The following is a 26,786-nucleotide window of genomic DNA, read 5'->3' as shown; positions in this document are numbered from 1 at the left end:
AATGTCACAATTTTGAGACATACATTAGTTCCACTAAACCTACAGTAAGTTAACCTTTTATTATTTTAGAAAATTTGAAAGCGAATGTTTCTATGTGGAAGACACTTTTAGATTAAGCAAAGTCTGCATCATGCATTCAGGAACTGTAGTATTTATTTTGCATATGAATGCAGCCAGTAACCATATCACTCTGCAATTCACACCTGGCAACCCACTGAAGCTAAGTAGGTGTGAGCCTGGTCAGTACCTGGATGGGAGACCTCCTGGGAAAAGTTGCTGCTAAAAGTGGTGTTAGTGGGGCCAGCAGGGGGTGCTCACCCTGCAGTTCATGTGGGTCCTAATGCCCCAGTATAGTGATGACACTATACCGTTAACAGGCGCTGCCCTTCGGATGAGATGTAAAACTGAGGTCTTGACTCTCTCATTAAAAATCCCAGGGTGTTTCTTGAAAACAGCATCCTGGCCAAATTTTCCATTGGCCCTTACCAATCATGGCCTCCTAATAATCCCCATCTATGAATTGGCTTCATTACTCTGCTCTCCTCCCCCCTGATAGCTGATGTGTGGTGAGCGTTCTGGCGCACTACGGCTGCCGTCGCATCATCAAGGTGGATGCTGCACATTAGTGGTGGTGGTGGAGGGGAGCCCCCATTACCTGCTTTGAGTGCAGGAAAGCACTTTTACAGAAAAGTGTAAGCAATTATTAATTATTATTATTATGTTTATAGAACAAATCTTAATTTTGCTTGGACACCTTGTGAAGAAACAGTTTTTGCTAAATCTTAAAAAAGAAAGGAGAACTTTTTAAATATTTCTCTCAACATTCAGGGTGAATTGTTAGGTGAATTGTTAGTTGCTTTGATTATCCGGATCTTAGCAGATTCCTGTACTCCAGGGAGAATGAGTAAGCACAAACAAGCCCATCCAACCTACTATCCTATTTAATAATTAATCTTTTGACATACTGTACTAGATAGATAGATAAGACTTTATTAATCCCAAAAATTTATGTTGGAAATTGATGTGTTACAGCAGTCCAGCCCAAGACAAGCAAAAAAAGACATCAGAATAGTTATAAAAACAGAACACAACAAAATAAATATAAAATAAATAAATAAAAGAATAAATAAATACATAGGTGTGTGCAAAATGTGATGATCATAGTCACTGAAGAAACAATAAAATATCTGCAAAATGTGCATCGGTTTATACAGACTGATTGTCCAAAAAGTACAATGGAGCAAACACGCTGTCCATAGACGAGCAAATGAAGGGCTAACAGTCCTAGCCTAGGGCAGCGTTATACACCCAGCCACCACCTCCAGGGGGTCAAGTCTCATCCCCAACACAGAGCCAGCCTTTTTGATAAGTTTATTGAGCCTATTTGCATCTCTTGTCATGATGCTGCTGCCCCAGCGCACAACAGCGTAGAAGATGGCAGTGTAGCAGTGTTCCACACACACCAAAGGACCTGAGCCTCCTGAGGAATAGAGTCGGCTCTGACCTTTCTTGTACAGGGCGTCAGTGTTACCAGACCACTCCAGCTTATCATCCAGGTGTACCCCTAAGTACTTGTAGGACTGTACCCCCTCTATGTCCACACCCTGGATGGAAACAGGGTTCAGCGGAGACTTATTCCTTTGGAAGTCCAAGATCATTTTTTTGGTCTTGCTGGTGTTAAGCTGGAGATGGTTAAGATGACACCACTCCACAAAGTTGGTTATCAAGCTCCTATATTCCTCCTCCCTCCCCTCTCTAATACACCCCAGAATTGCAGAGTCATCCAAAAACTTCTGCAGATGACATGTCTCAGAGTTGTACCTGAATTCAGAAGTGTAAAAGGTGAACAGGAATGGAGCAAGGACAGTCCCCTGTGGAGCCCCAGTACTGCTAACAACCTGTTCGGACACACAGCTCTGTAGCCGTACATACTGTGGCCTGCAGGTCAGATAGTCTATAATCCAGGACACCAGGGGAGTGTTCACCTGTGCTGCCCTTAGCTTATCTCTCAGTAATGGGGGATGGATGGTGTTAAAGGCACTGGAGAAGTCAAAGAACATAACTCTCACAATACTCCCCGTCTTCTCCAGGTGAGAGTTAGCTCTGTGTAGCAGATAGATGACTGCATCCTCCACTCCAAAGTGTGACCAGTAGGCGAACGGCAGGGGGTCCAGTGCTGTACTCACCAGGGTTCTGAGGTGGTCCAGTACAAGCCTTTCCAGAGTTTTCATCAGGTGTGATGTCAGTGCCACTGGTCTGTAGTCATTCAAGACTTAGGGTGCCCCTTTTTGGGTACTGGCACCAGGCAAGATGTCTTCAAGAGCATTGGAACCCTTTCTAATCTCAGGCTGAGGTTGAAGATGTACTGCAGCACTGAACCCAGTTGGTCCGCGCAGATCTTTAGCACCCTGGAGCTGACACCGTCAGGACCCGCTGCCTTCCCTGCATGGAGTCTCCTCAACTCTCTTCTGACCTGGTCAGCTGTGATGGATAGGCCGAGGAGGGCAGGGGAAGATGGAGTAGGAGTAGGAGGGATCTCATGATCGGGTGACTGAGGACATTAAGAGGGTGTCTGGGGTGAAGGCCTGTAAGGTGAATGGACTGTGGACCCTTTATCGAATCTGTTAAAGAAAAGATTCAGCTCATTGGCCCTCTCCAGGCCTCCCTCACTCTGTTGGGCGCCGGACAGCTTTATCCAGTGATCTCCCTGTGCCATTCCACACTTCTCTCACATTGCTCTTCATCAGCCTGTCCTCCATTTTCCTCCCATAAGCCACCTTGCTCTCCCTAACTCTCACCTTCAGCTCTTTCTGCACTTGCTTCAGCTCCTCCTTGTCACCGGCCCGAAAAGCCCTCTTTTTCCTATTTAGGATGGCCTTCAGATCACTGGTGACCCAGAGTTTATTATTGGAGAAGCAGCGCACTTTCCTGGTGGGCACTGCACTGTCAACACAGAGGTTTATGTAGTCAGTGATGCAGTGGGTAAGACCATCAATGTCATCTCCATAAGGCTCAAAGAGTATCTCCCAGTCTGTTGTTTCAAAACAGTCCATCAGTGCATCATTAGCCTAAGCTGACCATCTCCTCACTGTCCTGGTGGTTGCTGTAGTACAAGAGGCTTGTACAGAGATAGGAGGTGAACAAGGTTGTGGTCAGATCTGCCAAGGGGGGGGAGTGATGTGGAGCTGTAGGCATTTTTGACATTAGCATACAGCAAGTCCAAAGTCTTGTTATCTCTAGTAGGGCATTTAACAAACGGACTAAAAGTAGGCAGAGTAGATGAGAGTGAAACATAATTAAAATCGCCAGTTATCAAGAACATGGCTTGTGGGTGACAAGTCTGTAGTCCAGATGTAACAGTGTGTGACTGAGGCTGCGTCGGCAGAGGGCGGGACATACACCAGCACAACAATAACCTGGGAGAACTCCCTAGGTAGGTAATATGGCCGCAGGCTAACTGCTAGTAGCTCAATGTCCGGGGTGCAGAGCTGTTCTTTTACAGTAATATGATTACAGTTACACCATCTGTTACTCACAAACACTGCTAGCCCTCCTCCTCTCTTTTTACCGCTCTCCTTGATTTTCCGATCCGCACGCACCATCTGAAAACCCTCTATTGTAGCGTTAGCGTCTGGAACCAGTTCGTTCAACCAAGTCTCTGTGAAGCACATAATAGAGGACTCACGATATTCCCACTGGCTCCTCGTCAGCGCCGCTAGCTCCTCCATCTTGTTGGCAAGAGATCGTACATTCCCCATTATGATGGAGGGTAAAGAAGGTTTATACCTCCTTTTTTTAGCCCGACACGTTGCTCCGGATCTACAGCCTCTGCTCCGTTGTATTAGTTCTCTGGGGATCTCCAATCGCTCCCCTGAGAACACTGCCGACTTCCATAACATGAAGAGCTGGTTTCGGGTCTAAACAAAAGAGCCCGGTTTGCCCGTAGTATACGCCGGTTTAAAAAGTTGCTCAGAGACCGTCAGAAAAGTAAACGATATCCCAAACTAAAACTAATGTAACTACCAGTAGTAACAACAAAAAGGACACACAAATCACAAAGTAACCGGAGCTGCTGCAACAGGCTGCCGCACTCACGGCGCCATATTGGAAATTCTCTAGCTGACAATTGGTACTACAAGCTCCATAGTGACATACAGGAGGTTCAATACTAGATGACAGCATCTTAAGTCTACAGGCTTCTAGGAATTCACCTAGGCACCTAGAAGTTTGTTTGCAAGAGTTTTGCCAGAAGCCGAGCAATACCAGGATGACTAATCCCCAGCCAACCTCTGGCAACACTGGGACAATTGTGTGTCTTGCCACATGGTCAGTTTTCTCTCAATGGAATATATCCATATTTACTGGCCAGTCAACCTTGTGCCAGTCTTTGAAAATCAGGGCTTTAATATCCTTATGTATACTCTTGCATATCAATATAAAATATTTGAAAATGTACACATTTGAAATTTACACTACCAAAAAAGCTTTTTAAGGCAACAATTTACTCTAAAATAAAAGCAATTTTGGTTCCACTTGTTGTAACAGAAGAAATAAGGTTCTTGATCCCGAGATGAAGTAAAACAGATGAGTTTATTGCATGCAAGGAACAATAAAGCCGAAGTCTTGTTTCCCGCAAGAAACAACAAAACCGAAGTATTGTTCCCCGTACTGTTACAAACTTTTGGGTTATATACAGTTTTCTTCTCCGTTTCTGACGTCACTCGGTCTGATGGTAAAGAGGGGGGTTCATGGTATTTGGCCAGTTTATGATGTTCTGGGCAAATGGTCAGTTTAACATTACACCCAGGGGGGTTCCTAGCTGGCATCTGCAATCCTTATCAGTTAACCCCCTTTCCTGCCATAAACCCCTGCTTGTGACTTGGAAGTCTAAACCCCCTACAGAAAAGATTAAATTCAAACCCCCGTCTTCACATCTTTCTTCATTCCCCCCTTATAAAATATGGCATACGTCAGTGTAGCCTATTTTTATACATACAATGTCAGGGCAGATCTTTCCTTTCTTGGCGAACAGGTATGTATTGCCATGACATTGTACGTTCCACGGTTATGGCAAGATGTGATACATGTTTTTGTGCACGTGATGATTACAATTATACATATAAACAATACTATTCCTACAAATAAACACTGTAAAAAAGTTCCGCCCCAGGCCCCAAACACAGACTTTACCCAAGATCCAATTCCCCAATTTTCAGTATAATAGTCCTGATATTTATGTCCCTCATTGTAAATGTGTTGGGCCAGATCTGAGATGTGCTCAGAATTATCAGGAATATATGTGCAGCATTCAGTGCCAATTACTGCACAAGTTCCTCCTTGGGCCGCCAGTACATAATCTAAAGCTATTCGGTTCGGCATGGCCACTGTTCTGAGGGCTACCATCTCATCATTAACAGCCTTCAGACTAGATGAGGTAGACTTTGCTTGAATTAACTCTCGACTCAGAAAGTTCATGCCGGCTTGTGGAAATATTATACCTAAATAATATTCCCAATCAGCCAGTTTTCTTTGTGGTCTGTGGTTAGGTCCGAAGGGGCTGTGGATTTGAACACGGATATGAGGAACCACATATCCTAAATAACATGAGCCAGACCACTGGGCTGGCAACCATGGGTAGGCTCGTTTTCCACAAATGAAAGATGTTCCGTTTGGCGCTCCCCATGCCTCTGAAAATAAGAAGCTTATATCGAATTGTGGGGTGTGCCGACCCCATCCTGGAATTTGGAAGGTAGAGGTGGATATATTTGCAGCGATGGTAAGGTTGCAACGACTCCATCCAACCAAGTGCAGACCATTAGTGTGCTGAAAACATGTTTCCCTCACGTTCCTTATTGAGAGTCAGGTATGGTGGTGTATGGCTTCTGTTATATTTAGGAGCGTAAGAGCCTGTGAAACTCGTGGGCTCTAAGCCTCGCTCCTGTAGATATTGTAATGTTGTGCAGGTTAAAGTCGTGTTATGGCAACCCCCCATAGTTTGTCATATTAAAATCTCCTAAATTATCCCTCCAAATGATCATGCCTATGACTTCCTCGCGACGCCAAGGAATGGCTCCCATAGGAAGTCCTCCCTGTACATATTTGGGTAATGCGGCACACACCCAGCAGGCACTTTGGTTGGTTTTCTTAGCTGTCAGATAGGAGAGGCCTAAAAAGGAATTAATTCCATGTTCTCCTTTGTGGGAGAGATGATCATTAATTCCTGCGGAACATAGTCCTACAGCAACAATTATTGTTATAAACAGAAATGATTTCATTCTGAGTCTGTAAATGGGGATGAGGCTCGTCGGCAGTGTGGCGCGTGGATCCAGCGATCTTTTCCTTCCACTCGAACCGCAGACTCGGTTGTCAACAGGATCTGGTAGGGTCCGTCCCACCTGGGCTGGAGAACCTGTGAAGGAAATTTCCTGATCCACACCCACTCTCCTGGGATGAGGTTGTGCCCTCCTTCAGGTGGTGGTCCCCACGCCTCCAGGACCTGCTCGCGGGCTCCTTGGGTGGCCTCTGTCAGCTACTTGCAATAATACAAAGGAATGGTTGATCCATCTGAGGAAACCCCAGTCTCAGCACCTGTAAGAGAACTTGTTTCAAATTATTAAAGGCGGCTTTTGCTGCGGGAACCAAGGCAATCTTGTCCTTGTACTGCACTCCCCCCTTAAGCAGATCTGTTAAGAGTTGTGCTCACCCTGTAAAAAACATTGCACCCAGGACCTGTTAAAATTTCACAATGCTAGACACAAAAGGGCCTTATCATAACTGCTTCTATTAGACACTCTAAAGCTGAAGCAACTCAGACTTGTGGGTTTCCTCGTCAGGGGAAGCACTCAGAATACCATCAACATACTGAGTGATCACAGCCAGTTGAAGCCACGTGATACCCTGTTCTGCATAGTCATTCTTTGTAATGCATAATATTCCAACCCAATAGATCTGGAATAAAACCACCCATTAAAATCTGGTACTCGGCAAGTAAAACTTGCTGTCCCAATACTCCTGTGGCCTCCTGCCATCTTCCCATATACATTGCTCTATAGTACACTGTTGAACAGAGGAGTGAAACAAGCAGGACAGTAGTGCTCCAGTATCCCCTAACAGAGAAACCAACACTCCATTAACAGTACATTTTTATCCACTGGACTGGGACAGACTTAGGGAGGCTACAAGGGATTTACAGGATCTAATCGTTAGGTAAACAGATTTTCTCACAAGACGTTATTCTCCCCAGTCTCGATTCTAAACCTACAGCGTTTCAGCATGTCTGGTTTCGAGACATTCGAATAAAACCAAATTGTTTCCATTATTGCAATTAATTGTATAAATTACAATTTATAATAATTTATAATAATACAAAAACTGTTTAACTACTTTTACGTCCACCTGTACTGTACTTATACGTTTCAGACGCTCTTATATTTTCCAATCTCCTTAAGTTGATTTTCGTCAAGTCTCTGTAGTTACGTCTCTAGCCAGTCCCGCTGGCTAAACACACTCACACCGTCATTTAGTAGACCACAACTCACAGTTACACACATACATGCCGGCACACAAATTCATAAAACACACATACACATCGAGAATATATTTTTCTCTTCGTAATACAATGTACTGTATTCTTGTTTTACTTCTACATGAATCCTTTTAATTCCTGAAGCGCACTCCAGGTTCGCTCCATTACTAATTTCGGGTGCGGTACTTAAGCCCACCGGTCAATATCTTACGGTTTTGGATTTGATCGTATGGGGGAAATCAGGGAAGGTAGGTGCGATTGCCGACCCCCTCGACGGGGTGCGAGACAGTGTTAGAGTGGCGCTGTCATCAACGGCGCCAGCCCCTGCTACATCAAGTCCTTTCCCACTTCGAGTGAGAGTACAGATCTGCGGGCGCCCTCCCTCTAACAGGGGAGACCCTGATCCGTCTTTATCACACTCATACCAAGTGTTATCCCAATCAGACCCCCCTTCTCCATATGGCCACTGAGGGAATTGATCCCAATTATTTTCGTTTCCTGCCTGTTTGTTCCCCTGTGGGAGAGCAGGATATAACTTAGTCGCTGGCTGCAGCACATTAACCAGTGCAGCGTGACCAGGAGTTAATTCCTAATTCGTTTCTCATTCTCCTGTACTGCCTCTTTTAGCTTTTTTTCCTATACTCTTTCGTAGCGAGTAAAGTATATTTTCTTCCGGGTTTTTATTTTCCCCGTAAACACACTTTTAAGTCACATCCCAATTTCTTTTTTTTTCTCATGTATCTGCCACCACTGGTGCCGGCCATGCACCAGGGTGGGAGCTACATGCTTGTGCTTTTGCCAATCAATACTCATATATGCTTTCTTTACAGGCGTCTTCGCCCCATATTCCCTCTGACAAACTCAGCTTTTTCCATATTTTTCTCCTTCTTTTCCGTCAACTTACACTTTTCCGATATTTAAACGGACCCTTCCACCACTTTCTCAAACCATCAGTTAGCGCACATGTTCGGTCTCTTTAAGATTTACTTTTGTCGTGTGTGAGGTAACAGCTCATTCAGTAGGGGGATGTTTTCACTTGGAAAAACCTGTGCATTACTGCACTCATTCAGCCAAGGGCGTCTGTTACCTCCGGATCTAAATACCTCTCAGAGACTTTAGAGAGGATTTACACCGCACTGTTCACAGGTAAGAAACGAGACCTCGAAAACCCCCTTTCTTGATCAGTAATTCACCATCCCCAGAACGCCAGCATCGCTGCTTTTGCCCCGGGGTGGACTTACGCACTGAGCTCAATCAGGGCGATTCTCGGGTCTCAACGTCCTTTAAATCCTGCTACTTAATGCTTTGCTCTTTTATTATGAGGTGTGTTTATGTTAGTGTCGTGCGTGTGTATATGTATTTCACAAACAAGGAAAACACCAAAAACATACATACATATATCTCTTCTACTCCTGTTTCCTTTAAAACAACAAAAAAACCACGCCACGCCAGAAACCACGCCACTCCAATCTGTGCACGATCAAGGCGTAGCTAATCTCAGGACCCCGGGCGTAATTAAAGCCCACACCAATCCTGGATTATACGTGCATTTAATGCACCACTCAGCTCCAGAACCCCGGGCGCAATTAAGGCCCACACCGATCCCGAGCCACAGAACTCCGGGTGCAATTAAGACCCACACCAGTCCTGAACTACGTGCATTTAATGCACCACTTGCTCTAGAACCCCGGGCGCAATTAAGGCCCACACCGATTCTGAGCCTCAGAACTCCGGGTGCAATTAAGACCCAAACCAGTTCTGACCTTCAGAACTCCGGGTGCAATTAAGACCCACACCAGTCCTGAACTTCACGGTAAGGGTCCAAAACCCGTTCAAAACTCCACGCGCAATTAAGGCATACACCAGCTTCGAACGCCTGTACACAATACCGCGGAACCCCTGCCAGACCAAATTCTGGGCTTACAGCAAACAACCCATTACATACACCGGTGCCTTCCCCGGGCCAGAGGAATTCAGAAACTCACGTTTACTCCGTCATCTCGGGCGATTCTCGCAGGGAGCAGAGATTTCCCAATCGGTCAGAGAGAGTCGGGACTTTTAAATACAAGAGGAGTCCTTACCTCTTAGTTATGTGCGCGCTGACCGTCTCTCCTGCCGATGGGAAGTTCTGCGCCTTCTGGAGCATCCGCCGACTACGCCAAATTTGTTGTAACAGAAGAAATAAGGTTCTTGATCCCGAGATGAAGTAAAACAGATGAGTTTATTGCATGCAAGGAACAATAAAGCCGAAGTCTTGTTTCCCGCAAGAAACAACAAAACCGAAGTATTGTTCCCCGTACTGTTACAAACTTTTGGGTTATATACAGTTTTCTTCTCCGTTTCTGACGTCACTCGGTCTGATGGTAAAGAGGGGGGTTCATGGTATTTGGCCAGTTTATGATGTTCTGGGCAAATGGTCAGTTTAACATTAACCCCAGGGGGGTTCCTAGCTGGCATCTGCAATCCTTATCAGTTAACCCCCTTTCCTGCCATAAACCCCTGCTTGTGACTTGGAAGTCTAAACCCCCTACAGAAAAGATTAAATTCAAACCCCCATCTTCACATCTTTCTTCACACTTATACTCCAGTAAATTCTGCTTTTTTGACATTTGATATGATCGACTGGTTTCTCAAGTTATAGGAATCCATCAATACCAATTTTCAGCTAGTCCTTATTATTAGGTGAATGAATCACAATCCATCTCTATGTAGTCAACAGCCATACAGGATCATAGGACACCAAGAGGAGAGGTATTTTGAAGTTACTAGAGGGCAGCAGTATTCTGTAGCCATTAGAAAGAGGCTTTAAGGCCCTAAGCTATAGAATTTGTTATAAAAACCATGCACTTAATTAAAAATCAAATAAACTTTTTTTACTTAAATATCCAAAATGTAATGAAATACGAAATGCAGAAACCCAAAATGTGTATCCTTTTTAAATCTCCAGACAACACATCGCCTCCTAAGACAGGGGGTGAATTATTTTATGACAGAAATACTAACAAAGCAATGTTACATATGACTGAATTTGCTTTTATACAAAAAGCTGAATTTTGAGCTTGCACAAACTTTAAACAGTGGAGTTTGTAAAATGGTTTTATTCCTGATTTTCCTGAAAAAACACTAAAACAGTAACACATGTTGACCTAGATGGTGTTTCCACAAGAGGTTTATAGTGGTTGTAAATATTCATTGCTTGACTGGACAAGAGTCTGTCCACATTGTTTTTTTCAGTACATTTGGACTTGCTGGGGAGGATAATATAGCATACTGTTCTGTTTTTGAGGAATTTAATAAATAAAAACTGATCTACACAAAATGAACAAATGCAATTCAGAACAGCAAGGTACACTAGGCTACAGTTTAAATTTTAATGTGCAGTGTAATTTTAATATATTGGACTGCAGAGTGTTTTAATTATGTTACATGTGCATACTGAATTTGTCGGAGCAAAGACATTGATGCTTTTGTTGTTGGACAGAATTTCCCCTTCTGATGCCGAGTCCACAGTGAGTGAGCCTTCTAGTGGAAGGGAATCAGCTGAGGAGAGCACGAGACCCTCCATCACCCCAAACGATGGAAAGCAGCATCGGAAAACTGTCAGGAATGGCAAGTACATCATTTAACTTGAATTTGTATTAATGATCAACAGTGGAAAAAAAATGATTGAAAACAATACTTTCTTTCCTGCTAAAAGACTTCACAGTAAGTCCTGTCAGTTCTTCACCCTTCACTGTGATGCACTCTTCAGTCATATAAGTCATATTGCTTAAAATGTCTGGGTGGATTCTTAATCTTTATTAGACATTAATAAAATATGAAAACAGGTAAACTGTGAACTTTAAAGCTATTGCTTACAGTGTCTCAGAAAAAACAAAGATTTAACATACAGTATTGTTTCTTTAAAGCCTGCAGTCTTGACACTTTGAAGTGTCATGTAATTGTGTTATATACTGTACTCAACCTGCTCCATACAATCATAGCAAAAAACAAAAGATGTAAATAGATAATTAATGTGTAGAAAAATGTGAGATTGCATTAAGTATTCAGTGAATTTACAACAAACCTAAATTTTGGTGCACAATTTCCTTAACGAGCTACAGATAATCGAGTGGCCTCTGTATGCAATAATAGTGGTTCACATGTTTTCACAATAAATGCACCTGATTCTGTAAGGTACAGTACCTCAGTAAGGTACTTTCAAACAAGGATTCAACTAGGGAGACCAAGGAGCTTTAAAAACACTCTGAGGGTTAAGTTGTGGAAAAGCTTAGATCACGCTTGAAAAATCAAATTATCCTTTGAGTATTGTAAAGTCAAACATTAAAACGTGACTTTAGACACTGGCTAGATTTGGCCATCTCTCCTGGGCAAGCAAGGGCAGCTGGGCAAGGAGGGAACTGATAAAAGATGCAAATATAGGGCCAATGATAACTTTGAAAGAGTTAAATATCCCAGTTGCTTTACGCAGCTGGCCTGTTTGGTAGATTGAAAATCCATCTCAAATCTTGTGTTTGCAGCAACAAAACATTTTTGTGATACCTCAAGTAGAAAAAGGTTTTGTGATCAGACAAGACACAATTTGAGTTTTTTTTCTCTAAACGCAACATCTGACACAAATCCAGAACAATACATCACTCAGTCAACACCATCCCTACCATTAACCATGATTGGTTAGAGATGGGTTTTCCATTCTGACATACAGACCTACTTCTCATCAGCAGATACTAAGAAGCTTATCAGGACTTTGAGCAAAGTATTGGCAAATGTTAGGAGAATTTTAAGTGCTTTAGACTTAAAACTTAAAATTGGGACAAAATTCACCTTTCAGTAGGACAGTTATCCAAAGCTCAAGCCCAAAGCTAAACTAACTTGAATCCTATTGAAAACCCCCAGGAAGACTTGAAAACTGTAGTCTGTAAGTGACCCACAAGCAACTTGCGAGAGCTTGAGCAAATCTACCAAGAATGGGCAAAAATTGCATTGTGTGCTATTGCAAAAGTCAGTGTACAAAGATCGTAGAGAGTAATCCATAAAGGCCTGCGGCCATAATTGTTACCAAAGGTACTTCCAACAAATATTGAGTTCACCCAATACTTATGCAGTCAACACATTTAATCTTTTTTTCTTCAGTTTTTCTGACTTTTTCTATAACATATATTAGTCTTCAGTTTGAGCACTCAGGCTATGAATAAGATTATTTATTAAAAATGTATTAATCATTTTGCAATTTCACAAAATTGAACACTGTAGAGGAAGGGTCTGAATATGTTTTCAAAACACTATATTTGCTGGTACAGTATGTGTTTCAAACAAAGAAATCTTATCTCATTCTCTGGACATTACTTTGTCTTTCTTCTATTGACACTGTATTTTCTTTTTGCTCTCAGGAAAAAATAAAATTGGTAAGATTTTTTTCACTATTAACTTCCTTTGTTGATAAAGTAAAACATTGAAAATGTCAAGACATTTGGGTTATTCTATTAAAATTAACAGCTATGTCAGTCTTTCCTCATTTGAACCACAGAATGTGTAAATGAAGGTGTCTGCTACAATTAGTAGCCATTAACCAATACAAGTTCTGCTCACGTAAAACATGAAACCAATATGATGCCTTGACTCAAATCTGCAATTTTGTGTTAAATACAATAGTATTTCACAATTAAGAAATAGAATAGTTACTATGGTGAATGTCATTAATATGTAAATTGCCTACCTATGGATACACTCAAACACGTGACTTGCATATTACGGAGCATGCCTTGAGCCCTTTAAAAACCAAAACATTTCATATATACTGTATAGTGTAACGTTTTCGGGTTTGGCGAGGACTGACACGGTAATTCTGACTCTCGGAGTCGGAGAGGAACAGCGCTTTTATTTTTCGGACGGGCGTCCGGCACAGCAAGCACAACCAAAGCACCCATGCGCAAGCAGAGAGAGAGCGAGAGAGCCAGAGAGAGAGCACAACACACTGGGGTCTATTCGGGTAGTTACACAGGGATAGGGTGGCAATTGGGTACAAGTATAAAAGGGGTGCGAAACCAGGGAACTATTTACATTTACAGGCGATGTCACCACTCTGTACACCCATTTTACAATGGGTCAGCTTCACTGGTCAGTGGCTTTCCTAGTCCCCACCTTGACAACTACATGTACTACTACCGTCCTGCTCCTTGCTGTGTACCCCAGCCGGGCGCTCTTCTGCCGAAATGCCAGGCGAAGGCTCTACAATAGCATTGATTACACTTAAATGTTTTAGCTTTTAATATTAGAACAGTAATTAATACTGCTTACGGCACACTGTATTTATTGCCGGTATTTCATCAGTTGTTTTATGAAAGATACTGACAATAGCAGCAGGACTTTTGGCCTGGAGTTATGTTACTGTAGGTTCTGTTGGTGAATGTTGCCAAAAAATACTCTACCTACTGTATAATACATCTTTTATCTAAACACCAAACCAATACCTGATACTCCAAAGACCAATTTCATTCAATTAGTAACAAGCATTACCCTGTCTGCAGTCGAAAACTTTGTTATACTGTGTATTGTAGCTCTCAAATCCCAAAGACAATACTGTACGCTACGCCCCCTGATGGAAAAGGGTAGCAGAAGAACATTAAAAGGTCATATTGTGTTGGGATTAAAAGTTGCATGAAAAACACACCTAGAGGTCACTTTTTGGTTCTAGTTATATTAATCTCTTTTACAGGCAGAAAGAGATGTTTATCATATCAAGTACTGTACAGTGTTCATCCTTGTTATTTTAGGACTCTTAGGTTATAAACATTGAAATGTATTGTTCTTTCAAAAGGATTTTCTCTGATTTTCTAAAAAGGCAAACAAGGGCAGCTGAAAGGTCGATATGTCCCCATATTTGTACCTGTAGCCTCAAAATGTAGTTTTGGATACTACAAAGAGTATTTATTATGTTTATGCAACCAGTTATTTACCTATGTTATAAATAAGTTTAATTTAGATACATTCTTTATAGAGACCAAATGAATGAACACAGATTTAACAGAAATGATAGCATATTCCCTTTATATTCATTTTTAAATTTTTCACAAGAACAGACAATCTTTTATCTTACCATTTATGTTCGACAATAGTGTAGGAGAATGCTTATTTCTACGCAGTTAAAAGTATAATCTGGATGAATGAGATAGGGTGACCCAGTGGCAAATGAGCAATATTGTACTTTTGCCCATTGACTTTGCTATCTATTTTCAGATAAATGCATGAAACACATTCTAACACAAAGTAGAATCATCCAAATGTATTATCCAGTTTAATTTTGTTTTTTTCCATTTGAAAAATACATGGATATACAGTGCCTTGCGAAAGTATTCGGCCCCCTTGAACTTTTCAACCTTTTGCCACATTTCAGGCTTCAAACATAAAGATATAATTTTTTTATTTTATGTGAAGAATCACCAACAAGTGGGACACAATTGTGAAGTGGAACGAAATCTTTTGGATTTTTGAAACTTTTTTAACTAATAAAAAAATGAAAAGTGGGGCGTGCAAAATTATTCGGCCCCTTTACTTTCAGTGCAGCAAACTCACTCCAGAAGTTCAGCGAGGATCTCTGAATGATCCAATGTTGTCCTAAATGACTGATGGTGATAAATAGAATCCACCTGTGTGTAATCAAGTCTCTGTATAAATGCACCTGCTCTGTGATAGTCTCAAGGTTCTGTTGAAAGCGCAGAGAGCATCATGAAGACCAAGGAACACACCAGGCAGGTCCGTAATACTGTTGTGGAGAAGTTTAAAGCCGGATTTGGATACAAAAAGATTTCCCAAGCTTCAAACATCCCAAGGAGCACTGTGCAAGCGATCATCTTGAAATGGAAGGAGTATCAGACCACTGCAAATCTACCAAGACCTGGCCGTCCCTCTAAACTTTCAGCTCAGACAAGGAGAAGACTGATCAGAGATGCAGCCAAGAGGCCCATGATCACTCTGGATGAACTGCAGAGAACTACAGCTGAGGTGGGAGAGTCTGTCCATAGGACAACAATCAGTCTTACACTGCACAAATCTGGCCTTTATGGAAGAGTGGCAAGAAGAAAGCCATTTCTCAAAGATATCCATAAAAAGTCTCGTCTAAAGTTTGCCACAAGCCACCTGGGAGACACCCCAAACATGTGGAAGAAGGTGCTCTGGTCAGATGAAACCAAAATCGAACTTTTTGGCCACAATGCAAAACGATATGTTTGACGTAAAAGCAACACAGCTCATCACCCTCAACACACCATCCCCACTGTCAAACATGGTGGTGGCAGCATCATGGTTTGGGCCTGCTTTTCTTCAGCAGGGACAGGGAAGATGGTTAAAATTGAGGGGAAGATGGATGCAGCCAAATACAGGACCATTCTGGATGAAAACCTGTTGGAGTCTGCAAAAGACCTGAAACTGGGACGGAGATTTATCTTCCAACAAGACAATGATCCCAAACATACAGCAAAATCTACAAAGGAATGGTTCACAAATAAACGTATCCAGGTGTTTGAATGGCCAAGTCAAAGTCCAGACCTGAATCCAATCGAGAATCTGTGGAAAGAGCTGAAAACTGCTGTTCACAAACGCTCTCCATCCAACCTCACTGAGCTCGAGCTGTTTTGCAAGGAAGAATGGGCAAGAATTTCAGTCTCTCGATGTGCAAAACTGATAGAGACATACCCCAAGCGACTTGCAGCTGTAATCGCAGCAAAAGGTGGCTCTACAAAGTATTAACGCAAGGGGGCCGAATAATTTTGCACGCCCCACTTTTCATTTTTTTATTAGTTAAAAAAGTTTCAAAAATCCAATAGATTTCGTTCCACTTCACAATTGTGTCCCACTTGTTGGTGATTCTTCACATAAAATAAAAAATTTATATCTTTATGTTTGAAGCCTGAAATGTGGCAAAAGGTTGAAAAGTTCAAGGGGGCCGAATACTTTCGCAAGGCACTGTATACAGTACAGAATAAATCATGTTTATTAGATTAGACTTGATTTTCTCTAAATCTTTTTTTTAGATTTATATTGCTTATAGACACAGAATTCAATTAAATTATAAGAATTTGGACTTGGGAGAGACTTTTCTACAGAAACATATTGAGATATTTATCAAGACATCTGCATCTCAGTGATTGACAGCTGTTAAGATTCTTCAGTTGCTGCCAGGTTTGGTTGGATGTGAGTCTGCCAAGCTAGCAGTGTACACCAATGTGATATGCATGCACAAACTGAGCTTACAGTGGGTCAGTGTCAATTCTCCTATTGAATCTAACTCTGCTGTAAGTACTTAAGGGCTCACATTCTGACTAAACACAGTCATTAACAATTCCTATTTCCATATTCAGGAGAAATAAGAAAAAAATATGCAATATGCGAACCTTCAAAGATTCGGATTGTGAGATGCATTTACTCATAACTCTGCAGTGCATATTTATGCACATACTGTATACAGTATTTGTGCTGAAAAACAACATTATGGAAAAACCTTTTGCAAAAGGTTTTTCCACATCTTGAAAATACTGATAAATTTCTGATTTGCTATAGGAACTGGAAGTCAAATGAAAGATGAAGATAGCTCATACTTCTTAATTTACATAAAATGCATGTGTAAAAAGAGCACAGTACTTTTTGGGTGTTCAAACTTTTGTTAGTGATTGCCTGGAATTTCACAGTTCTGATGATAATCTTGTGTACATCCCTGAAAGCAGGTCCTCCACAGATGAATGGCACAGAGGAGCCACTTTCCTCTGCCTCTATATTTGAGCACGTTGATAGAATGTCTCGCACATCTGAGGCAACCAAACGGGTTTCCAACAAGATCCAGCTGATTGCCATGCAGCCCATGCCTGCTTCACCACTTCACAGCACGGCAGTTTTGGAGAAAGTGTCAGAAACTGCCAAAATCAACAAGGAGGTGAGTCTTGGCGTCAAGGCAACATTGATGCAGGAAAATGTTTGGCTTGTTAAAGACCTGTATTTCTAAAAACAGATTAGTTTTCCAGTCTGACAGGAAGGATGTAGAACATGTTATTTTTTACAAGATTTAGAGACAGAACAATTTGAGTATTGTACAGTATTTAGTATAACTATTGTGCATCATACTATGAACTTGAATATAATTATTGTTAATGTTATTAACTTATTACATAACAATAATATAAGGAAGATTAAGAACCTGTGTCATGAAACCCCTAATTAACTGTACAGATGTACAGTACTTTGCATTGCCTCTGTGTGTATTGTGTATGTTCCTATACACCCACTCCTCAGGTTACATAACAGCTGAATTCCACATGTCTGGACATAACCCGAAAGGAACCCTTTCATAGCTGTGGCGCGAATATTTATAGAGAATTATCAATCATGATATTATACAGTATAGTGTATAATCATACCCTCTTCATCCTGAGGGTTGTGGAAAACTGGAGCCAAACCTAGCAGACACAGGACAGCAGGGCAGATACACAAATACAAGCACACTGGGACAATTTAGCGAATCCACTTAACCTAGCCAGCATGTCTTGGAAGGTTGGAGGAAAACAGAGCTGTGTAACATGTTTACACAGCTCAATAACTATAATCCATAACCTTTAGCACTGTTTGTATTATTATCATCAATAACACTAAGAATTTACAGAAAAAAATACAGAAAGCTTTATCAAACTTTTTTGACTAATAGTACAGTATATCTGTGATTGCACTTCTTTTGAGTTCCAAATTTTCATTGTAAAGATTTGTACAGTAAATAGCTTTCTTATCCTTTCATTTACTGGAGTCAGTGTTTGCTTTCATTTTAGATACAGACAGCATTGAGGCACAAGTCCGAGATTGAACACCATCGGAATAAGATCCGTCTAAGAGCTAAAAGAAAAGGACACTACGACTTTCCAGCCATGGATGACATTGGTATCGTGGACTCCAGGGAGCACCGCCGTATCTATCAGAAAGCTCAGATGCAGATTGACAGGATCCTGGATCCTGAAGTGCATGTGCCTTCAGTGTTTATAGAATCCAAGAAGAGGTTAGAGATTCACTTATTCACTGCCTGTCATAATTAAAGCATCTCATTACCTTAGATAAACTGTTTTTTCTGTTGCTTAAGACACTAATTAATTCTGGGTATTCATTCTGTTTTAGTTTTATAATAACATTTTTATAAGAAATATTTTTGGATCTCTCAACATTTAATCTTTTTTTCTGAAGCAGATGCTTAACAACACAATTCCAGCTAATACAGTGAGGAGATTTTCTATCTCTTTAAAATTTGCTAGGAAGAATACAAACACATAAGCTAAGTAGAACATAAATAGGTTTGTCCCAGTTTTTTTCCAGCTGGAGAATACCAAGTAGGCTGTATGTTCAATGGACCTCTGAAGCTATTGAAGAGATGTTGCTGAAATATTATTTTTAACTATTCATAAATAAATTAAATCTTAAAGACAAATGCATCATTTTGAAAAAGATTAAATATTTTACTATATTTATTCCCATTTTTCCTATACAGGATGGAAGATGAAGGCTTAGTGGTATTCTGTCAATAGTGTAGTTTAAATATTTTTATGTTTTTTGTGCTAGAGTGCAAAAAGATTCAAGATATTTTTCTTTTCAAAATCAGCTACGTTTCTGTGTGATAAACACTTGCATCTGGCAAAAAGAATGGCTATTTAAAAAGTATTGCAGATACTGTACTTGTCCCTGTCGAACCATCGAAGTTGCCTGTATTACATATACAGTACTGTATATTTAAGTATAACACTGATCATGTAAATAATATCATTTAAAAAGAAAACCGCTTGTGATTTACAAGTATATATAGCAAAAAGTCACTCTTGTACCTTCATACCCCCTTCAGCCATCTCCTTTTTTTCATGGTGTATCCTCTGCAATAAGCATCTGGATCTGTAAAAGTTTATACTTTATGTCTTATGTTTTTTGTAATCAACTGTTTTTTCATCCAATCCATGTGTTTTACTGGCAGGAACTGGCTGTAACAGTTTGTTGATGCCTTAAGACTGCCAAACTTACTCACTTTTCACAATCCATAACTGGTGAAGGGAACCTGTCCCAGGCTTTCTGTACAGTACTGTATGTGAAAAATATGTGGCATAGCCAAGTGATAAAACGACCTGTTATTTGTTAATATTGTGTTCTAGTTCCTGATAACTTTACACAACATTTTGATAGACACCCAAAAGAAGTAATAGTACCCAGTAATAGTAATAGTACCAAAAAGAACCCAGAGTAATAAGAGACTTCAGGCAAATTCTTCTCTTCCTTCTGATAAATTTTCTATAGAGTGAGATCAGAATGTTGTACTGTTTGAGCACAACAGGATATGGCTTTGCTTGTAATGCTCTTAGGACCACTGTAGCTGCCTCTGTCCCTTCACTTACATTGTTTTTGGCTTGAGAGAGGATGTCTTGCCATAATATTTCATGTACAGTAAGTACTGTAAATACATGCAGATACAGTACTTCTTTTTACTTTTTGATCTCCTGCATTGTGTTTTAAGATGTACTGTATTTATTCTCCCCATACTTTCAACTGTTTGCCGGTTTTTGCCATTTTAGCTTACCTGGCCTCTGTTCCATTTTGACGTAGTTTCAGCTCCCACACTATATTGTGCAGTAATGGTTCCCAACTCAGGTCCTGCTTCAGTCTTGTGCCTGGCTGTTGCTTTTCCTTCCTCTATCCCAGACCTCACCTTTGCTTATTGATGCTTTTTGCTGACCTGATTACTTTTTTAAAATTATCGTTTGTCTGTTCTTGCACACAGTCCTTCTAACAAGTTTAATAATAATAATTAATAATTGCTTACATTTATATAGTGCTTTTCTGGACACTCCACTCAAAGCACTTTACAGGTAATGGGGACTCCCCTCCACCACCACCAGTGTGCAGCACCCACCTGAATGATGCAACAGTAGCCATAGTGCACCAGAACACTAACCACACATCAGCTATCAGCTATCAGTGGGGAGGAGAGCAGAGTAATGAAGCTAATTCATAGATGGGGATTATTAGAAGGCCATGATTGGTAAGGGCCATTGAGAAATTTGGCCAGGACGCCAGGGTTACACCCCTAGTCTTTTCGGGGATCACCCTGGGATTTTTAATGACCCCAGAGTCACATCTCAGTTTACGTCTCATCCAAAGGACAGGGCCTTTTTACAGTATAGTGTCCCCATCACTTTAATGGGACTCACACCAACTGCACGGTGAGCACCCCCTGCTGGCCCCACTGATACCTCTTCCCAGGGAGGTCTCTCATCCAGGTTTACACCTGCTTAGCTTCAGGGGGCTGCCAGTGGTGAGTTGCAGGATGATATGGCTGCTGGCATAGTTAAGCATTATAACCCCAAAAGCTTTCATTCTACACTTACATCAAATGCATTTTAATTTGGAATTACACAGGAAATGGCAAAAAATGTGAAGGGAGGAGAAACAGTCACTATTTCTGTTCCAAGTCAATTCCAAGACAGCAAACACAAGTTGCTTCCGTAGCCAACAGAGTAATGCGTGTTGGTGATGATGTTTTAGTACTAGTATCTTTTAATAATGTATTGTAACCTTGTTGAAATGCTATTGTTTTTCCTCCATGGTACTAATAGGTTTCTGGAAAAAAAGAGGCCAGATTAAAATTAAAAAGTTTTGAGTAGTGATTTGAATGACCTTGTTGGTTGCATACTGTGTTTAAATGTAGCTGATACAAAGATACAAAGACAATAAGAATAATACTTTTGGATTTTATGAGTGACATTAATTTTACATTTATAAACTAATTTCAAGGCATTTTATAATTATAATGGAACAGGATTTGTCTTTGGTCTTATTGTTTTTAATTTGAAATTTGCATGGGAAATGTAGTTAAAACAAGCGCGTCAAAACTGTCCGAAAAGTTACAGAGTTAAAGATTTTGATTCTTATGAAGAAGGTAAAATACTGTAGTGTACCTTGTTTTTTATTTGCAGCTACCACTATGAGCTACGGTATATAAATATATTTATATTAATACATTAATATTGTTAATAATGTTTGGAAATATTATTATACTTCAGTTATTTTTATCTACAGCTACCGAAATTCCCTTTAGTTACATGATTCCATATTAATATTGCATGTGAAGGATTTAGTAGTACAACAGATTAGATAAAGCTACTGTTTCACTAATGTTTTACACACCGCATGTGGCACTAAATTCAGCATGCTGAAACACACTGCACTATACTGTACCTTGCTTACTGCTGAAACATATTTTGACGTGCATTCTAGATGGCTGCATTTTATAACCAGGTGGTGTTACCATTCACCGTGTGAGGTATGGAATGAGACAACCTTAATCTAACCTGTAGTACAAGATAATCCCTTTCTCAGTTGATCCCATTGGACCGTCTTTTTTACTTTATTGGCAGCCTGACACAGCAGCAACTGAGTTGGCTGCTACAGTACTTACAGTATACAGTATCTCTACATTTCTCCACCTCAGAACTATATAATATAGTGCCTAACCTGACAGCATTAGAACTGTTTCTCTACACTGCACCAACTCACTTTTGAGTAGACAACCCTTGAAACCTGTATTTAACCCAGCACAACCTTATACTGAGACACAAGTAACCTTCTTTTTAAGATATACAGTAGATATATACTGTATATTCATATCCATTTGTTCATAAACATTTTCTTGATCTTTCCACATACCCATTTCCCACATGAAAAGTGTGTTGCTCAGCTTGCCTGAGAGAATGTGCATTCATGGTTTTCTTGGCTCTCTAGAAAGCCCTTTTTACCTACTGTATGTAATGTGCTTTGCTTTCTTTGCAACTAACACTAACTGGTTACACAGATAAAATGATCACATAGGAAAATGTTTTTTTGATGGATTAATATGTGGAAATATAAAAAATTCCCTCTCTATAACTTTATTAAACTATAATTATGTTAACCTATGATTCTTTTAGTGCAAGAGGAAAACGTTCTCCAAAGCAGAGAAGAAAGCATCAGGTCAACGGCAGCCTAACAGATGCAGATAAAGACAGACTGATCACCACAGACAGTGATGGAACATATAAGAAGCCCCCTGGAGTCAACAATGTAGCTTACGTTGTAAGTCACTTTCTTTACACTCTATAACACCAGGTCTTCAAGAACAGAAAGGTTTACATGCTTTCATGGTGTCCTAAATCAAATTTTGTCCGAAATCCCAATATTGTTTTTTAAATCACATTCTATGTAATATCCATAGTTCCTTAGTAAAAAGTTAACAAATAACTAAATGACATTTTTCCACACTGTATTTCACAAAATATTTAACTTCATTAAAGTAATAGTTGCAAGTTAGGTACTTAAAATGTAATTGAATTACAGCACTGCTGTAGAAAATATTAATTTGTTTATTAGTTGGGATAATTCTGTTTTTCTTACAAAATGGAGCTGGGAAAATCACGTTAGACCTTGTTTTTCATTGCTTGGGTGTCACGAACTGTTCTTTCCAGACCCTATGCGGACGACACAATCCGGGTTAGGGTGAGAAAACACGAGGGGAAAAGTCATGCAGGAGACGGGGGCGTGTCCTTGGTGCGCTGGTGTACGGGGAAGGTGTGGCCGAGGCAAACAATCCAAATAATAAGTCCATAGGCGAATTCCAAAAACACAAGCAAAAGTCCATGGCCAGGTGATCCATCCAAAACTAAGGATTAAAATCAGGAACGGGGTCGGAACCGGCAAGGGGAACAGGAACAGTCATAGAAACTTAAATTTCTATGCCTTAAATTCTTAAATTCTAAACTTAAATTTCACATCTTAACTGTGACAAGACTGAAGTCATGCTTATTGGTACCCCCCATCAACTTCGTAAAGCCAGTCCTGTAACCATATCTGTAGATGGGTCTGTACTTAAGCTTCAATCAAAATTGAAAAACCTTGGGGTTATATTCGATTCTGGCTTAACATTCGACCCACATGTACAGCATACTGTCAAAACATCTTTTTTTCACCTTAGAAATATCGCAAGACTACGCCCTATGCTGTCATTAACTGTGGCTGAAAAGCTGATCAACATATTTGTATTCTCTCGAATTGACTACTGCAATGCTCTACTCGCTGGGGTATCTAAATCTACTCTGAACAAACTGCAGTATGTCCAGAATTTAGCAGCCAGAATCCTGACCAGGTCTAGTGCAAGTGTTCACATTACTCCTATCCTGGAGTCCTTGCACTGGCTTCCGGTCAAATTCCACGTAGACTTTAAAATCCTCATGCTCACCTATAAGGCTTTACATGGCTTGGCACCTCAATACCTGTCTGAACTTTTATCGCCCTACTCCCCACCTCTCAACCTCCACTCTTCAAATTCTGCCCTCCTTACTGTCCCCCAAGCCTGTCTACATTGTATGGGCGACAGGGCCTTCTCCTGCTATGCCCCCAAGCTCTGGAACTCTTTGCCCAAGGATATCAGAGAGTCACCTTCTCTAAACTCCTTCAAATCCAGACTCAAAACCTTCTTCTTCAGAAAAGCCTTTACTTAACTGGTTCCATTATTCACCCCTCTGCTCTTCTTAATACCACCTTCCACGGTCTCCTCTATTGTTATTGTTGTATTGTTGTAATTAAAATTGTGTCCTATCTTGTGAAATCTTTCTTATTTATTGTTGTAGTCTTCTTATTTATTGTTATTGTCATCCTGTAAAGCGCTTTGAGAAGCCACCTTTAAAGGCGCTACTGTATATAAAATAAAGTTTTTTATTATTATTATTATTATTATTATTATTATTATTATTATTATTAAAAAACATAATGGAGCCAGGCTTCCCTGGCTTTTAAGGGAAGCTGGGAGGAGGCTAGAACAAGGAACAGGTGCGGGGAATGACGCTAACAAGGAAGAGCCGGAGTGCCTTAAGGGGGAGAGACTACAATCGTGACATTGGGGTGTTGCAGTTTTTATCTAATTTGTTCTATATATTGAAGAAACTATATAAAAACTGTTCTGTATTGGTTGAGTTCAGTATTCAAAATGTGGGATCAGTCTGATTATGTAATACATTGACTGATATTATTCAGAGAATTAAAAACATGCGTTTATTGTATTTTACTTTAACCAGAGTGCGATCAGCTTCTACCTTAATTGCAAAGGTAGAGATTAATAATAATAAATCCTTACACTTATATAGCACTTTTCTGGACACTCCACTCAAAGCACTTTTGCAGGTAATGGGGACACTGCCGGGCAGTGAAGTGGTGAAGCTGGCATGGGCTGCATGGCAATCGGCTGGATCTTTTTGGATTACTTTTTTAAACTTATCATTTGTCTTTTCTTGCATACAGTCCTTCTAACAAGTTTAATAATAATAATAATAATAATAATAATAATAATAATAATAATAATAATAAATAATTGCTTACACTTATACAGTATAGCGCTTTTCTGGACACTCCACTCAAAGCAGTTTACAGGTAATGGGGATCCCCTCCACCACTATCAATGTGCAGCATCCACCTGGATGATGCGACGGCAGCCATAGTGCACCAGAACGCTCACCACACATCAGCCACTGTATTAGTGGGAAGGAGAACAGAGTAATGAAGCCAATTCATAGAAGGGGATTATTAGGAGGCCATGATTGATAAGGGCCAGTGGGAAATTTGGCCAGGATGCCAGGGTTACACCCCTGCTCTTTTCGAGAAATGCCCTGGGATTTTTAATGACCAGAGAGAGTCAGGGCCTCGGTTTTACGTCTCATCCGAAGGATGGCGCCTGTTTACAGTATAGTGTCCCTGTCACTATACTGGGGCATTAGGACCCACATGGACTGCAGGGTGAGCGCCCCCTGCTGGCCCCACTAACACCTCTTCCAGCAGCAACCTTAGTTTTTCCCAGGAGGTCTCCCATCCAGGTACTGACCAGGCTCACACCTGCTTAACTTCAGTGGGTTACCAGTTGTGAGTTGCAGGGTGATATGGCTGCTGGCAACTGCTGGCTACTGGCTGTCAAGAAATACAGTTAATCAGAGATACACTGGGTTGATGGTTACATAATATGAGATTCTTTGCATCTATATCTACTTGCTTGTTTCCTTGCAGTCGGACCCTGACCAAGCTCCCGAGCCCAGGAGCCCTTCCCCCCAAGACAACGAAGTGTTTGTTGGATCCCCTCCTCAGGGCCATGCACCACCTCCCCCCGCGTATGTTCCTCCACAGCCCTCCATCGAAGAGGCTCGTCAACAGATGCACTCCCTTCTGGACGATGCTTTTGCACTGGTAGCGCCAACATCACAAGGAACCACTGCTGGCATCACTCTCCCTGGTGTGACTTCAGGCCCACTGAGCTCTAGTCCCCCACCAAGGACCTCCAGAGGAGCAGGCATGGGCCAGTGGGGTTCACCTTACACGGCTGCTCAGGGACTCAGCCCCTTCTCTGCGGTAAGGGACCAAATGTGCACTGATACACAGGGGGTTCTGTTGTTTTACTGGTAATAACCTCCTGAGGGATATGCCTTATAACCTTTAAATCAATTCAAGAGCAGCCATGGTTAAGCTTGAGTAAAGCTGAGGCTCAGCCTTTTGTATATTGCTGTACAGCCATGATGCCATGTGACATGTACAAGGCACACTGCCATCCCATCCCACACTGGGATGCTGCCATCCCAGCCAACTAAACAATGTAGTAGAATACTGTATAAATAATATTATTATTTATTAATATTTAATAGTATTGTACCGTATAATAGTAAAGTGCTTTGGGATTATGTACCACAAAAGTAATTATATAAAAAGGGTGTTGTTGTTGTTGTTGTTGTTGTTGTTGTTGTTGTTGTTGTTGTTATTAGTGTTTTAATGTCACATCGCACAAAGATTTATAAAGGTTTGCAAAAATGATGTGGCAATGCAGATTTGCCAGACTCCAGGGCATATTACCAAAACTTTGTTCACAGGATCTTATCCAGCTGTTTCTTGAAAGAAACCTGGGTGTTGGTTAAATTGTCATATAGCATTGTTGTAGCAGTCAGACATACTGCATACTTCCAATTCCTATACTCTTTTAGCTTTAGATTTTGTTACATCTGAGATAATGTTCATTGTATTTGACTATAGCCAATATGTGATCAATTTTTACCTTAATTGTAGTCTTAATTTGTTACATCTGAGATAACCAAACTGCATTTTTCTAATAGCATTATAAAATCCTCCAACAACATTCTATCTAAAATATCTACATATCAACACCCTGTCAACATTTTGAGTGAGCTGTTAC

The 26,786-nt window shown here is 40.7% G+C and overlaps 1 protein-coding gene across 1 annotated transcript in view; it reads left to right on the top strand.

Moving 5' to 3' along the window:
* LOC148654553 (UPF0606 protein KIAA1549-like) overlaps positions 1–26,786 on the top strand; it is a 141,941-nt gene that overhangs the window by 102,506 nt on the left and 12,649 nt on the right. The window contains exons 12-16 of the mRNA XM_088646926.1: positions 11,007–11,134; positions 17,245–17,450; positions 18,334–18,557; positions 22,498–22,642; positions 25,616–25,954. Coding sequence (XP_088503052.1) covers positions 11,007–11,134; positions 17,245–17,450; positions 18,334–18,557; positions 22,498–22,642; positions 25,616–25,954 — 1,042 coding nt within the window. The remainder of the gene's footprint in view (positions 1–11,006; positions 11,135–17,244; positions 17,451–18,333; positions 18,558–22,497; positions 22,643–25,615; positions 25,955–26,786) is intronic.

This window comes from Lepisosteus platostomus, chromosome 9 (assembly GCF_059453375.1).
Source record: "Lepisosteus platostomus isolate fLepPlt1 chromosome 9, fLepPlt1.hap1, whole genome shotgun sequence".
Taxonomy (NCBI): Eukaryota; Metazoa; Chordata; class Actinopteri; order Semionotiformes; family Lepisosteidae; genus Lepisosteus; species Lepisosteus platostomus.
The sequence above is the reverse complement of the archived record's forward strand: the minus strand, read 5'-3'. Positions and strand labels throughout refer to the sequence as shown.